Consider the following 16,026-nt stretch of genomic DNA (forward strand, 5'->3'; position numbering starts at 1 on the left):
TGTGAGTGAATGGTGTGTGTGTGTGCTGTGATGGACTGGCAACCTGTGCAGGGTGTATTCCTGCCTTTCGCCCAATGCATGCTGGGATAGGCTCCGGCCCCCTCCCCCCACCAACCCTGACTAGGAAATAAGTGGGGTAAGATAACTGATGGATGCATGGAACAGAGGATCAAATAAACTAAGCACAGGGCTTTTGGGGGAGTGAGAATTATCACAGAGAGAGACTGTGAGGAGTTTATATTAGATCAATCAGGCTTTGTAAACGGGGCAGTGAGATGTGGAAATCCATTGAAAGTGGGAGCAGCTCCAGCCCCCGCTGCGTGCGCTTCTGGGGCCCCGGGTCCTCACCTGGGTTGGCGTTGGTGGCGGAGGCGGCGGCGGCGCCGCCCGTGGAGCTCTCCTTCTGCCCGCCGGGCGGGGCAGCGGCGGCCGTCCCGTCGCTGCTCCACGTGACCATCCAGCTGTCGGAGGGGGGCGCGTCGGGGGCGGGCGAGAAGGACATGCGGGGCGTGGGGGGCAGCGAGGCGGGCGCCTGCTGGTCCTCCCGCTGCAGCTGCTCCAGGCACTCGGCCAGCTTGGTGTGCCCGCGGGAGCGCGCGATGGCCAGGGGGAGGCGCCCCAGCGAGTCGGGGATGGCCAGCGCCCGCCGGTCCCACTTGTACAGGACCAGCGCCGCCTCCATGTGACCCAGAGCACACGCCCACATCTGCACAGCACAGGGCATGGGGGGAGGGGGGAGGGGAGGGGAGGCAGGAAGTGGAAACGTGACTCATCCTGAGAACCGTAACTGCCTTTACAAAACTGCAGTGGAACACTTCTGCGGATTTGGATTCTAAGAATTCATTCTAAGAATTCCAGGCAGGGATGGTTCTCCAAGAAAACCGGCGGAAAGCACTCGGCAGAAGCTGCCAAGAGTTTTTAAATGAACCTCGTCAATCACTTTATCTATTAATTATTTAGCATTTATCAATTAACCGTGAGGGGCATGTTATGTGATTGCGTGCCCAACAAAGCACTTTCTTGAGGGTTATTCTCGAATACTTTGCCTCTTCCCGGAAACACAATGGGCCTCACTTATCAAATGATCACTAGATTCATATATTTACATTTGTATATTTGCCATATATTTAAGTCGCATCTGGTTTATCAAAAAGCAAGGATGTTTCTGTAGATTGAGTATGAGTAGATAATGGATATTCTCAGCTATTTAAAATTTTTTAAATTATTTAAATGTCAAAAAACATTCCAGAAAAAATCTTCTTCAAAGGGTCAATAAGGTACTGGCAAGGAAACCCATAGTTCTGCTGTCGGGACGTCCCACACATGCCCTCCTCTTACCAGGGGGGTGCAGGAGAAGTGGTCCACGTTGAGGGGGTCCACCTCCAGCTCCAGGTCGATGCTGTCCGCGTGCTTCGTCCTGCGAGAGCAAGAGGCAGATGAGAGAGAGACACAGGAACGCGAGCGCGTCGTTTCCCAGAATCCCCCATGCCCCCCCGCGCCCCCCCTGGGGAGTGCAGCGCTGCGTGAATGTGCATCACCACCACAGAGGTCACGACGGGCTGGGGGGGGGGGGGGGGTCTCTGCTATATTAACGGTGTTTATGTGCGGAGTGGACTCCTGCATTCTCGCTGTGTGTGCGCTCCGTCTAAGGCCAGATTCCACTGCGCTGCTACATTCCTGGTGCCCGTGTGCACAGAGCGCTGCTGCTGCACATACCAGGCGCTGGTATGTAAAGCGCACCCATACAGCTGAGCTCATAGGCACACATCCCCAAGTTTATAGCTACAGCACATTTTCTCCAAATACACTGATGGTTGTATATACCTTGTTCCAATATGACAATATGCATTTTTTTGCATGTGTGTAAAGCACACTGATTTTAATACACTGTGCTGTACTATACTCTGTATAGTATCCCTAGAGTCTGTCTGCACTATACTACTGTATTCCTGGTGCGTTCATGCTCAGGAAATTGCCAGCTTAATGTGTTGACACTGCCATTGTGCAATGCCCTGCTGTAATTCAGACAGGAAATGAGACAGGAAGTGGCCGCGCCCCGCTCACCTCCACTTGATGAGGGTCTGGATGAGGGTGGCGTAGCCCTGGGCGGCGGCCAGGTGCAGCAGGGTCATGCCGCGGAAGGTCTTGGAGTGGATCAGGTGCTTGGACTTGGCCCAGCAGGCCCGGTTCATCATCTTCTCGCACACCACCACCACCCGGCTCTCGAACGAGCTGCCGGCCTGGCCCTGGCCAGCCGCGAACTGGGAGAGGGGGCGGAGACAGAGAGAGAGAGAGGGGGGCGGGACCAGGAAGGCACACGCGTCAGCGGGGGTGGAGCTAAGGATCACGGCGAATGCCGCCACGTCTGTAAGGATCGATTAATGTAATGTGCAGCACAGGAGAGTCAATTCCTTCAGAAATGACCAATACACCGCCAATCATTCTTAACCCTTTAAGGTGTAGCATCACAAGTATGTGAATAGAATGTTCATAACTGAACATTCTAATGGTGATGTCACAATCACTGCTGGTAGGTGAAAGCACTGGAGTTTTACAACACTCACTTAGAATTCTGCAAAAACATTCCAAAAAACCTACTGTCCAAAGGGTTCATATATAAAAAGCACATTCGCAGTTGAACGTTAAACCCAGGGAGATGCTCCCTTCCAGACTGGTTGATGAATACCTTACAATTAAACTTTTCCATCTTTTAAAAGCCAACTCCTCTACACCTTTTACACACCTCCCCCTACACCTTGTGATTTGGCGGCCTACAATTAAATCTGTATATTCAAGTGTAACATAAATGTTAATTTCACAAACTCTGACTGACAAAAAAAAATGCTGCTGTGAGAATGTGCTTAAACGTGGAGCAGCGATGCAGCGAGCAGATGGGAATCAACAGGTGAGAATTCCCCGCAGGCCGGTCGGCGGGCAAAGCCCACGCTCGCTCGCTGCGCTTCCCACCAGGGCTCTGAGCCACCCCGAGATTCCGGAAATTACCGGAGTCTGCAGACAGGACAATGAATTTAGCATCAGCCAAAATAACAGAGCGCTCTGCGGACGGAGCAGAGAATATCGACTGGCCTTAAATGGACAGGGTGCTTAATACACGCTCAAAACTGTTACTCCTGATGCCTTTTTAAAGCACGCCGTAATTTGACTGGTTACAATGGATATAGTAAACAATGATGCAATTAATTATTTTCCCAAACGGAGATTACGTACAGTATATAAATTCTGAAACATACTGTATTGTTTATACCAATTTTGTCTCATAAGGAGCTTATCCACTGGGACTGTAAGCCAGAAATGATGACATGCCTTATTCCGTGCAGACTTCGTTGATGGATTCCCTTACAAATGAACATTTTAGCCCTGAAATATTTTACTGACAGCAGAAACAGAGAATGTAGGAGCGTGCCAGGTGTGTGGCTTCTGTAGAACACCACACGAGCCACGCACCTGTGGAACAGTGAAGGTGCGTTACCTGTGACTGGGTGCTGCCCCCATTTCCTCCTCCTCCTCCGGCTCCGCCCCCTCCTCCTCCGGCCCCGCCCCCTCCCCCTCCGGCGCCGCCGGCTCCTCCCCCGCTGCCCTGCTGGTGGTGGCCCGCCATCTCCGCCATCCTGCGTTCCATCTGCTCCAGGCGCTCCAGGATGGACATTCTGAACTGGTTATCTGTGACAGACAGGACACACACGCACGCACACACACACACACACATACACACACACACGCACACACACATACACACACAAACACAGACACACGCAAACACACACGTCAGAATTCTGCTGTAAATGATATGCCACTGTCTGGACTGCTCATCTTAAACACATCACAGTGTATCGGTAATAAACCCTAAAAAACCCAGATGGAGTTCACCCCCAGAGGGGCAGGGGTCGCACAGAACATGATTCTGGGTCTACGGAACCAGACACCATGCAAGAAAGACCATGTAATGCCGACGAACCAAGATACCGTACAGGACAGAGCATGTAATATCTATGGAACCACATACCGTGATGTCATGTAATGTTGAACAATTGAAAGGCAGGTGTTTGATCACTGGTTACAGTACATGCGGCGTTCACGGGGCAGATCCATTGAGGCTCTGTCCACTGCTACGCTCAGGTCGAGCGCTCACTATGGAGACACGGAGGCAGAGGCTGGGGGGGGGGGGGGGGGCATGAGGGCAAGGGGGGGTGGGCTGGGGGTTATCTGAGGTCACTCTAAAGAGAGAGCCAGTGTCCTTCAGGCTGCCATGTTATTGATCTGCAGGAGGAATCATTTGCAGCACACAGCTGTGCAGCCGGTAGCAGTGGACTCCGCGGTCCTACTGAGCTCATAATTACACAAGCGAACGCGCCGATATCGATATCGATACGATACGTCCCCCCCCCCCCCAAAACCGAAGACGAGAGGAGCGCGACGGGATGGGAGGGCTGCGACTGTCTCAGCGGCACGGCAACGGCAGCCCCGCGCCGGTACTCTTCCATCAGCCGCTGCGAGGCCGTTTCTGTGGCAACCTGCTGCTGAGCGGTAACCAAGCGACAGGAGCATGCCTGTGTGTGTGTGTGTGCTGTGTGCGCGCGTGTGTGTGTGCGCGTGTGTGTGTGCTGTGTGCGCGTGTGTGTAGCTCTCCAAATGCCAGATTGCTGCCGCATGGGAAGTGGTCGACATAACGCGCGCGAGAGAGAGAGAGAGAGAGAGAGAGAGAGACGGACAAAGAGCGGAAGAAAAGGAGAGAGAGAGAGATAAAGTGAGAGACAAAACAGATGACCAAGATGCTCATTCACCCACAATCACGCTCCCCTCACGCAGGTGAGCACTTTTACCACGCTCCCCATTCACACACCGATCACGTGATCCTCCCAGCCGCGCGGCTATACATTCTCAGGGCTCGTAGCCTATATTTTCATTTTTGAGAGGTGGAATTTAATGTAGGGAGGAGGGAAGGATATCTCCTGGCTTCTGACCTTCTGCAAACTAATATATTTTTACAGCATGTATAGGTCCAGCATAAGACCAGACATATCACCAGCACACACTGACAGCTAACCTAACAGCCACAGCACCCACACACGGTGGCTGGTGTACCTAGACGTGCTTTTCGGCTAAGTTGTGCTGCAACAGAAAAGGCTCCTTCGAGCTCGTGCAAGAAGACATGTCACAGGAGCAGATAATAATCAATTGCAAACAGAAATCTAATTTTTCCAACAAACAGTAATGAGCACCCATTTTACGACAGGCACAGCAGTCAGAACCGCGCCGTGCTCGTGCACACGCGAGGTGCTTCGCCGCGTCACCGATGGGATGGAAGACGACGCGGCGTTCGTCAGCAACCTTTTCCGCGCTACACGGCGACATGACGGCAGAGCCGCCAGCGCCCGCCGCACGTCCGCCACACGCGCGCCTCCCCCCCCCGCTGCCAGGGAGGCTCTGCCCCGCCGCGCTCCTTATTAATAACCGATCTGACGGGCCCACGGAAGCCGGCGGGGGACGTTATTTTGTTTTTTTCCCCCCCTGTAAGCGAGACGTCGCCCGTCTCCGCGCGTCTGGTCTGAGGACGAGGCGGGCGGAGGGCAGGGGAAGCGCTGGGCGCTAACGGTAGCGCTAGCGCAGGTTGTGTGTATGTGTGCTTGTTGGGGGGGTGGGGGGATGGGGGGGGAGAGGAGGGGCTTTTGGGATACAGCACTATGTCCCCTTGCCGGGTCCAGGGTCACACGCGTGTGTAGCGGTGGTGGAGGGGGGGGGGGGACGGGGGGGGGGCGGACAGGCAGGCAGAGAGCAGTCAGATTCAGCAGCTCCGGCATGTCTTTGTTCAGACAGTACTGCAGTGTGCTGCAGTGCAGATGATGTCATCTCCACCTGCTGCCTCTCACTCGCTCTGCTCGGAATGCGGCGCACGTACACTGCAGAGAGGGGGGGGGCGCGGGGGGCTCGGGCGGGGGAGGGGAGGGGAGGGGAGGGGGAAGCGCACGACCAAATAGCACTACAACAACACTGTGACGACACGGCCGCTGTCCCCCCCCCCCGCCCCCCCCCCCATCCGTCCCTCGGCGGTATGTAATGAGCAAACGTGACAGCCGCCACGGTCGCGGCCAGCCACACAAAATAGTTATGAAAGCCTGACGGAAAAGTCAATATGCAGATCGCTTCCGGGAAAACGTCTGCAGAGAAACACACACGCAACTCCGAAAAGAGACGAGTGCCCACAGCGGGCCGTCAACACGGCGTGCGGAACGACGAGCGACTTCGCTATTCTGCGCTAGACGGCCTTTCAACGTTAGCACCGATACTAAGGAGGGGCTTCAAACCTCGTCATGACTGACAGGCACGGTGTCGACGGGGGAGGGATAATCACCTCATCCCCTCAGTCTCTGGCCTCCTTTCAGGGCAGTTACTCTCCTAAAAGCTGAACAACGGCGAGGCATGAAAACACGATGCGATGTGAAAGCAATTTAAAAAATCAAATCCAGTTCAACAATGATCTTCCTTAAACCTTTGAAGAGCATGTCTTTTTTGGAATTTATTTTCTAAGTCAGTGTTCTAGAACTCCATTGCATTAAATTATCAGCACTGCTTGTTACATCAGCATTAGAACGGTCAGTTAGCACATTCTAATCACACAGTCAGGCCTGTTTGTGATCTCACGCCTTGAAGAGTTAATTACTTTCAGACAGCAGCCAGTTAGATGAGAGGGGCTTTCTGGGCGACACCTGGTCTGGGACAGCGGTGGCCCGATTCCCAGGCCACCGTCCGTCCGTCCGTCAAGCTGCCCTGTATCAAGGCTGCGCATCGTCCAGGTAACACCAATCGCTCAGCCATCCTGCAGACAAGAGGCACCAGGTCGTCCCTGTGCCGTTATAACCCCCCCCACAACCCCCCCCCCCCCTCCCGTCGGGAAGGATCTGTTTAAACATCTGCACCAGTTTCTCATTTTATCCGAGTGTTGCATCAGTCGGAAGAGTCTGGGAGGGCCCGCGCAGCCGGGCTGGGCTGCTGGTTCACTCTGGGTCTGCGACGGCCACCGACGGCCAATCAAAAAGCAGGACTTCCTGGGTTTCCAGGATCAGCTGAATCCACCCGCCAGCCTCACGCGTGAGCCGCCGAAACTGATCCGGGGTCAGTGTTTACAGGGGCACATTCTCACAGGGTATCGCCTCCCTTTCCGAAATGCAGGTAAGGCGGGCTGTCTGCTATAAAATGGGCGCTGTCTGTGTGGTCAACATTTCTGTTTACTTTCAGCTGTACGGAAGTGTGGGCTCCAGAGCCCTATCCCTGATTACCCGATACCCCAAAAGTCCTCTGCGATGCACGCGGCCTCACCCTGGCCTAACTGTCCTAGCCCACCAGAGACAAGCCTCCCTACAGCCGCTGTTTTAAAAACAAAAGCAAACGACTGATTTACAACACTTTCTGTTTTTCACCTCACCCCCCACACACTGACTGCCAGTGGGCTGCAGTGCTACTGGAAGCAACTGGCGTATGGAAGTGTTGACAAATAAAGCAGATTTAGTGTTGGAGTTGCGTTTAGTTGCGTTTTACAAGCGCGGTGTCTGGGTATCCGCTTGTAAACCCTTGAAGATGCCCGCCTCCCCGCATGCAGACTTCTCTATGCGGAGACGCGTGGCTCATTTACAGTACGAGGACGAGAGAAGCCAGAAAAATGACCAGCTCAGCAAAGCACACCAAGTCCAGGCTGACCAACCTCAAACTGACCTCTGGGCTTTTTTACGGACATGTCCCCGGGCTTCCTGTTGCCTAACTGATTGATTACCTTTATTTAACAATCATCAGAATAATAGGAAGAGGAAGTTCAAGCAGGAACATCATCATCAAGTACGAATCTTAAAAACTATCATGGATAACACAAGAAAGCTAGTAATATTATTTAAACAGTGGTCCTTACAAGTGTGGGGAAGGGGGGATAAGTGTAAATGTTCGTTTTAAGTTTTAGACAACGTTAATCCACGTTCCGTCCAAAAATGAGTCCTAAACAGGGATCGCACCGTGTTTGCAAGGTAAGATTTTTTTTTTTAAGCAAAACCCAACAAAAGCGATTGGATGAAAAGACCCTGCTTACTTGCGGTAAATGACTGAAGGAAGGAACTAGATGCCAAACCACAGGCCACTGCTGTGACTATACTCCAAATAGTTTATATACTGTTAAAACCAGCGGGGATGGTGCAGTGGCAGGGGGCATGTGGCCTTCACAAAATCAGGTGGGCGTCAGAGAGAGAGAGAGAGAGAGAGAGAGAGGGAAGAGAGAGTGAGACAGAGAGAGAGAGAGGGAAGAGAGAGTGAGACAGAGAGAGAGAGAGAGAGGGAGAGGGAAGAGAGAGTGAGAGAGAGAGAGGGGGAAGAGAAAGAGAGTGAGACAGAGAGGGAGAGACATAGAGAGAGAGAGGCGGGAGAGATGGAGGGTGAGAGAGGGAGAGAGACAGAGAGAGAGAGAGAAAGAGGGGGAGAGATGGAGGGAGAGAGAGACAGAGAGAGGGGGAAGAGAGAGTGAGACAGAAAAAGAGAGAGAGGGGGAGAGATGGAGTGTGAGAGAGGGAGGGAGAGACATAGAGAGAGAGAGAGGGGGGAGAGATGGAGGGAGGGAGAGATGGAGAGAGAGAAGAGGAATGAGTGACGTGCTGATTGTGGTGGATTGGGCCCTGCTGCGGCTGTACTGAGCGGGAGGATTGACACAGGCCAGCATTAGCAGGGCTGTGCTGATTGCTGAGGGGGAGGCAGGACGGCTGCTGGGCTGCAGTTCACCCTCTCTCTCTCCCTCTCTCTCTCTCTCCCCCTCTCTCTCTCTCTCACACACAGCTGGGAAAGGGCATCAGCCCGCCCCGCTGCCCAGCATCCCGCCCCCGCAGGGCCACAGGTGCCGGCCCGTCACAGCCTGACAGCGTCCGTGCGGCAGGGTCCCGGAGGAGGAACGTCACCGTCAACCCTCCGCCGTTACCGCCAACAACCGCCATCTCCGCTGGCCTGCGATGTCTGGCGGGAAGCTGACCGGACCGTGTGACGTGTTGCGCAAGGGTGCTTTCTGACAGGTGAAACGGCTAGGCCAGGTTTTTTATTTATTTATTTTTTAAACAAAAGGGCACCTCAGGCTTCACTTAGGCAGGGCCATTTGCAGTTGAGCCATTTGGCCCGTTGGGGTTTTCTTAACGCCGATCGCAGCTGCATCTCCCAGCCTCCTGGATAAGCCGAGCGCTGGCGGGCGGCCAGAGCGTTAGCTCCTAACGCCGGGCTGTCGCTTGATTACAGCCCAAAGATGGACCGCTAATGAGTGCCTGTCCGACTTTTCAAAAAAAAAAAAGACGTGGCAGGAAGTGACACAAACGGACACCCGGAACGCATTATCACAACCCGTGAGCGCTAGCCTTGTCGCTAGCCTTGTTTTTTTTTCGGCCTTTGCTCAACCGGCCTGCTTCGGTGCGAACGCTCGGCGGTGGCGGCGGCGGCGGCGGGACCTCCACATCAAACGCAGGCCGGAGCTCACACGTTTCTCCAGCTGTCAAGACCCTGTTATGTTCTGCTCTACTCCAGGAAGGAGACACGTTGATCGTATCCAGCATTGCGATCGTTAGCATCGGTTCCCCTCATGCCCTGCTGTTTTACACAGCTGATCTCGGAAAAAACAGGCTTACGGCTCCAGCGCTGGGAGACAGAGCAAACCTCCTCAGCCTGCACCCCAGCAGAGAACCAAAGCCAGCAGAGACCTCGGGCTCAGGGGACGAGAGCACACAGCAGCAGATGTCCCCACAGGTGGAGTGCATTTAGACTGAAGCATTAGCTGGCCAGAAAGGCACTGCCCGAAACTGTGTTTCAGAAACCATGCCCCCCCCCCCCCCCCCCCCCCCCCCCCCCCCCCCCCCCCCCCCCCCCCCCCCCCCCCCCCAACCCCCCATTTGCATAAATGCTAATCTTCACTGACTGACAAACACCTGACCGACACCAGTAAGCCAGCTTAGCTGGGAGGAAGTGCGACCTTACTGGTTTACATTTCGACCAAAAGCTCACGCTGAACACCGCTGCGAACAAGGCTATTCCGTACAACTTCACAATAACTAACAGAAATACAACCAGCAAATAGGCTAATAACTACAACGGTGTCCAAATACGTTGTTCTGATGTTGCGGGCATGAACTCAGAACACAAATAAATACACGCTTCCCAACAATCGCAGAAAAAAAAGCCCCCAGGCGTACGAGGCACACCGCGTGTACTCCAGATCAGGGACTTAATGCAATTTCGGGGGAATTCAACAGGAAATCCCATAATTCCACGGGAGGGCTGCGTGCACTTTTTTTTTTTTTTTTTTGCAACAGGCTGATTAAATTGACCCAGTTAGTTGGTTTGTAATGATGAAAAATGGGAGGAGCGGGGAGAGGAGCGGGGAGAGGAGCGGGCCGCGCCGAACCAGCAGATTAACACCCCGGCGAGTCATCAGTCAGAGGTGCTCTGGAGCAGGGGCTTGTGGGATAGCAGTCCATCTGTCTTTGACCCATAATCAATCATGGGATTTAAAAAAAAAAAAAAAAAAAAAAAATGGTAACAGCCAATGGCGACGCCCTCTTAGCTTCTGAGCAGAGGTGAGGTACCACCAAACGCACCGAATCAGTTCACCAACACGCAGCCTATAAGCGCAGCATGACGGTTAGGGAACTGGACTTGAAACTCCGAGGTAGAAGGTTTGATTTCTAAGGTGGACCACTGCCACTGTAACTTTGGCCAACCTACGTAACTGGAACTGGTTCTGCAGCTACGCAGCTGTATATGTGGGTTTTAAGTAAGAAGAATGCAAGCTGTGTACGATGCTTTAGGTTACGGCATCTGTTGAAAGTGGTGAAATGCTTAACTCCATAGTCAACAGGTTTGAGCTTAGGTACTAGGCCAAGGAAAATACTTATTTTAATTCTTCAATAAATCTGCAAACTCAAATCACATCTGTCAATTTACTACAGCATCAACCTAATTTTGATTTCATTTATTTAGCTTTGATCCACCACAAAACTATACAGTTAACACCTAACCTTAACTATTAAAAAAAAATCCTCCCTATATGTTTCTGTATAAACCCAAGTAAACTTTAACCATTTCTCACAGTCTTTCGTGCATATTTAACCAGTTCTACAAAGCTTTCCAAAGAGCAGGTAACTTATGCTGTACTTTCCATGATACACGGTCAATTGCATCAGCACGTTTCTGGAAATGTGTACTGTAAAAGAGTACACATTAAGAAATATAATAATAAGAAGAATAATGAGATAAATGTAACTTTTGTGCGACATAAACAGCCTAAATATACTTGTGACTGTCACATGGGACTATTCCTTTTCACTTAACCTTTCTTGAATGAAAGTAGGCGTTTGGCACATGGATAGATCAGTAAAACAATTTTAATTTTGGAGAATCAAACTGAACTTCAGTTCTCTCAGCACTGTTTTATCACAGCATTGGTTGGTTGTACACAACATGCCTTAGAGTGACAAAGTACACAGATGAGACTCAAATGAATTACCATCTTCATCATCGTGGCACTACTCCTTCCCATTGTGCAGACTCCAACCTCACTGCCCCTTCTTCATCATAAAAATAAGCCTTTCCTCTTCAGTGAATTTCTCCCTCGTTTGCTTCAATCTACCCCGACAAACAAAAATAAGACGGAAAGATCGACATTCCCATTACACCTGCAACCTTGCATGCGTGAACCATCGTTTCAGCTCCTCTCCAATCGGCAGCCTGCATAAGGCACTCAGCTGCCATTAGAGGAACAAGAACCAAAATTCTTCTGTCTTGCTTTGGCAATCTCCTGTCTCAGAGCCTACCATTTAAAAAAAAAAAAGTCACTGCATCTGTTACAGCCTCTCTGTTGCAATTTGCTGTAAAGAGTGCAAAAGCATTTCAAACTCTGAATGATTGACAGTTATAAAAAAAAAAAGACTTTAAAATGTTTTATTTCTTGACATTCCAAAACAACGAACCTCTGAAAACACTTAATTTTCAGACTCCTAATCACAATTGCTTACTATTGCATTGTGGGATATTACTGAGCTGGGGGGGGGGGGGCATGGGGCTGGTTGTCTACAACCTTAATGTAGCTATAACCTGTATGAAGGTTCTACTAGATGTCAGTTAAGGTGTAACTCCATGGTTTCATGGGTACATGTCTACCAAAGTGTTCAATCTCAGGAAAATTATAGTGACAATCACAAATGATTGACACTTTTGATTTCAGAACCCCCCCCCCCACACACACACACACACACACACACCAATTCCATTTTCAACGATTCGAAATGTGGTGAAGGAACTATTCAAACTCCAAACGCTGGCATCAGTTCAGTTTTTGACACTTAAGACCAATTCTGCCTGCTCTCTTCAGAAGCGAGGCCCACTCTCAATATCTGTTGATGACCTGACATTCTTACCAGACAAACTCGTTATTTCAAATACTCAACTTCCGTTCATGGGCAGCAGGCAAACAAAATATGCACATTTACGCTGAATTTCAGCACCACAACAACTTCAGACTAATTATTTTACTTTGAATGGGTAGGTCTAAAATGCATACTATGCACAATTATTTTTGTGCATCATTTAGGGAAAGGGTTTGGCTTATATTGCAGAGGAAGCAGCCATATATAACCACAAAAAAGACAAGTTTACAAAAGACAAAGATGTGTAAGCCAGAGCACAAAATATCCATGTGTAATTTATGAAATCTTACTCCACAGGATTTTCAAGCTGACGACCTGGGGCACTACCACAGCAGGAACTTAAAACTAAACATTTATGTAGGTCACGAGAAAATATTTTATGCAAAACAGCGGGTCCATAAATACCATCCCATTAAAAAGATGTATCCTTGTAATCGTGACCACTCCTCTACAGCTATAACTTCACATATAAAAACCGTAATACATCAATCTGGGACTCTTGGTTGAAACCAAACAAGATACAAGCATGATTGTATTAACAAGTTGCCTTATTTGCTAATGCATAGCCTACTTTCGTAAAACCATGTGAAAATACAACTGGTTAGGGATTAATGGTAGGCTATAGCCTACACACAACGCTTAACGATGTATCTTCCGCTGAAACGCTTAATGTATTTGCGATACATTTGTGTGAAGCGAGCACAGAACAAATTCACTTACTGCTACTCGTTATAATGTTCTCATTTAAATGTCAGAAAGACAAACCCCGGAGACATGTGCCACTACTTGCGGTGCGGGGTTTGAGAAAAAAAACAGGGAGTTATAACAACTATAAATTACTATAACTTGCAAGATTTTTCGTAAACTTGAGCTTCATCCCAAAGGACTGAGACAGTGTGTCGGCTGACTAAACTACGTCCAAGTATCTGCATGCATCACTTTATTAAGCGCCGCAGAGAGGAGTTAAGTTTTCAACCGGTGTGGAAAAGTACAACATCGTATTTCAGGAAAGAGAGCAAATGCAAACGAAATGTAAGACATGCTACGTGTTAGTTGAACGACACGTAGTACATTTTCAACTTACACAGCACGGCACACTATCTTAGTCAACGGTAGTACATTCATCTGTGTAAAAATTAAATAATCGTGCAACTGGCAGTAGAAGTAGCAACACCGGCATTACTATGATCCGAGGGAAGAGCAGCCATACTGTCAACAGTACAAAGAAAAAAAACATGTACACCACGGGTGTACACAACAAAGTAGCTACAGCAGACCCCATCCACTCACCGGCACAAAAAATAATACTTGCACTTGACGTATGAACCGTAATACAGGAAAGCCGGAGTTGTGCTGTTTTAACTTAACTTTCATTCTTATCACCACGGACAACTCAGACAAGACAAACAGTAGACAACAAGCTAAACATAAATCTAACCTTCTATTTCATTTTCCATTGACAGAGTCCCAGATTTGGTAAACTGTCTCCCTTGTCTTTAGGTAAAAACAGACGTCATTCCTCGGCATACTGACCGAAACACGGACGGCCGCGACTGTCACTCATGCACGCGCTCTTTCCCGCTTTTTTTTGTTCAACACAAAATAAATCTTCCTTTTAGTGTGAAGAAGCAGCTTTACTAACGGACTCAACAACAATAGAACAAAGTGGAAGAGCGAGAAGGGAGAGAGGGAGGGAGAGACATAACCCCCCACCCCCCGTTACTCTCGCTCCCTTTCGCCCCCTCTCTACCATCTCTCTCTCCTCCCCCTTCCGCGCCACCACTCTGCCCCCTTCGCAAGCCTGCAGTTAAAAAAAAGCGCGAGTAGACGTTCGGGCGCACGTGCCGCAGGTAAACAGACGCCCTAGTTTTCTCTAACCGCCGTCACGCTCGTTGAGGCGCGGGGGCGCCGAACCGACTCGTTTTATTCTTTATTCGAATGACCACCGACTAATGACAAAGAAAACGATGCCTGCTAAAAAAAAATATTTGACACAAAACTAAATGACGCCGGTTTCCTCTGTGAAGGAAAGGCACACAATGCCTTGGATCACCTGGAAAGGGATTTAGAGAGGTTTTCACTTAAGTAAGTACTGCCAAAAGCTATTTTCTACTGCCTTGCTACAACTATTCCAGTCCACCGTGAAAGAAAACGGGGTTTCCTGTTAACAGACAAACTCCTGTCTTGTCTATTCTAATTTCATTTCTAAAGCTAGATTAACCAAACACGCCCACTGCTGAAGTAAATCGTTATCCCCGTTTTCTCTTCCACAGCACCATTTAAAGCCAGCCTCGATCTCCTTTATTCAGTAAGCTATGATGACTGGGGTACCGCTGAAACTTGGGAGTGGCTTCTTTTACACACACCACCCCCGTCTTCTGGTCTATTTATCGGATTAATACAGAAGCCTGCGCTTTTTGGTCTGTCCGACCGCTACTGTGGATTCTACGAACGTAGCTGTTGGGCTGGGCTGCGACTCTATTACCCCTGCCTCCTTTTGTCCTGCTCGTGGCTCCGTACCTGCAATGCTGCAGAGAAACAGTCTCCCCCCGCTCTCTCTCTCTGCATTATGACAAATCAAGGCAGGCAGCTGTGCTATTTAGCACATCAGAGCACACTGCTCGGGCTGGCTGAAGTGAGACAGGAACACAGACGAAAATAGAGCTCGATAATCGAACTGCGGACATGCCAGAATAAAAGACCCATTTTCGTAAAAATAGGACTTTGTACAACACCGCGGAGCCGTCTCGTCGAAACAAAGACGTCGTCTGTTTTTGGCCGTCAGTTCGAACAAAGAACTATTGACATTCGCAAATGTAGCGTTTGTACACGACGTTTACGTTTTTCTTTCTGCGGTATGTGTCAAGTTCAGATGCTTTCCGTTTGTATGCTCTCGTTCTTTCAGGACGCCAAGCAGGTTGCTGTTGCCTACATTGTACAAAATCCAGTTTAGTCCCTGAGCTAACTGGTCTTCGAGGCGTGTTTTACTCACGGGTTTTTATTAATGGGGAGGGCAGGGAATTTTATTTATGTAAGGAACGGTATCCTACTTCATTCATGACTCTGGATACACAGTCACGATTTCACAGTGCCACTTGTAAGAATTTTTTTTTAAAAGGTACTCTACCCAGTTACTAGGTGCTACACAAGTTGTTGAGTCATTCCATAACAACCATTAAAGGGAGGTTAGTACACCAACCCCCGATTTTCCCTGAAAATTGGGGAGGGGGGGGGGGGGGGTGCATTGGGTCCCACAAAGTTCAGAAATGCAAGCAATGTGATTTTTATTTAATTTTATTTGAAAACCAATAAAAAAGCTTGCATGGACAGTGACACAGGCGCACACACTAATCTCGGAAATTGACATCCCAGTGTAAACCTCACACCAGTATGTACCAGCACTGACTTCAATAAGCAGGATCAACTGATCTAATGCACAGTTAAGGCATACGGATGGACAGAAATATATGTCTACAGAACTGAAATATTGAAACATGGCTGTGCCCTTCACTTCCTCTCAAGACGACACACGAATCCCCTCTTCACCTTGGGAACCCACATGTTCAAAAAATAAATG

The 16,026-nt window shown here is 49.8% G+C and overlaps 1 protein-coding gene across 1 annotated transcript in view; it reads right to left on the reverse strand.

Annotated features, from left to right (window-relative positions):
• Positions 1 to 16,026, reverse strand: part of LOC118211421 (calmodulin-binding transcription activator 1-like) — a 154,496-nt gene that overhangs the window by 19,651 nt on the left and 118,819 nt on the right. Inside the window, exons 8-11 of the mRNA XM_035388615.1 lie at positions 3,491 to 3,681; positions 2,065 to 2,261; positions 1,339 to 1,417; positions 349 to 706 (exon numbers count right to left, since the gene is read on the reverse strand). Coding sequence (XP_035244506.1) covers positions 349 to 706; positions 1,339 to 1,417; positions 2,065 to 2,261; positions 3,491 to 3,681 — 825 coding nt within the window. The remainder of the gene's footprint in view (positions 1 to 348; positions 707 to 1,338; positions 1,418 to 2,064; positions 2,262 to 3,490; positions 3,682 to 16,026) is intronic.

This window comes from Anguilla anguilla, chromosome 13, assembly GCF_013347855.1.
Source record: "Anguilla anguilla isolate fAngAng1 chromosome 13, fAngAng1.pri, whole genome shotgun sequence".
Taxonomy (NCBI): Eukaryota; Metazoa; Chordata; class Actinopteri; order Anguilliformes; family Anguillidae; genus Anguilla; species Anguilla anguilla.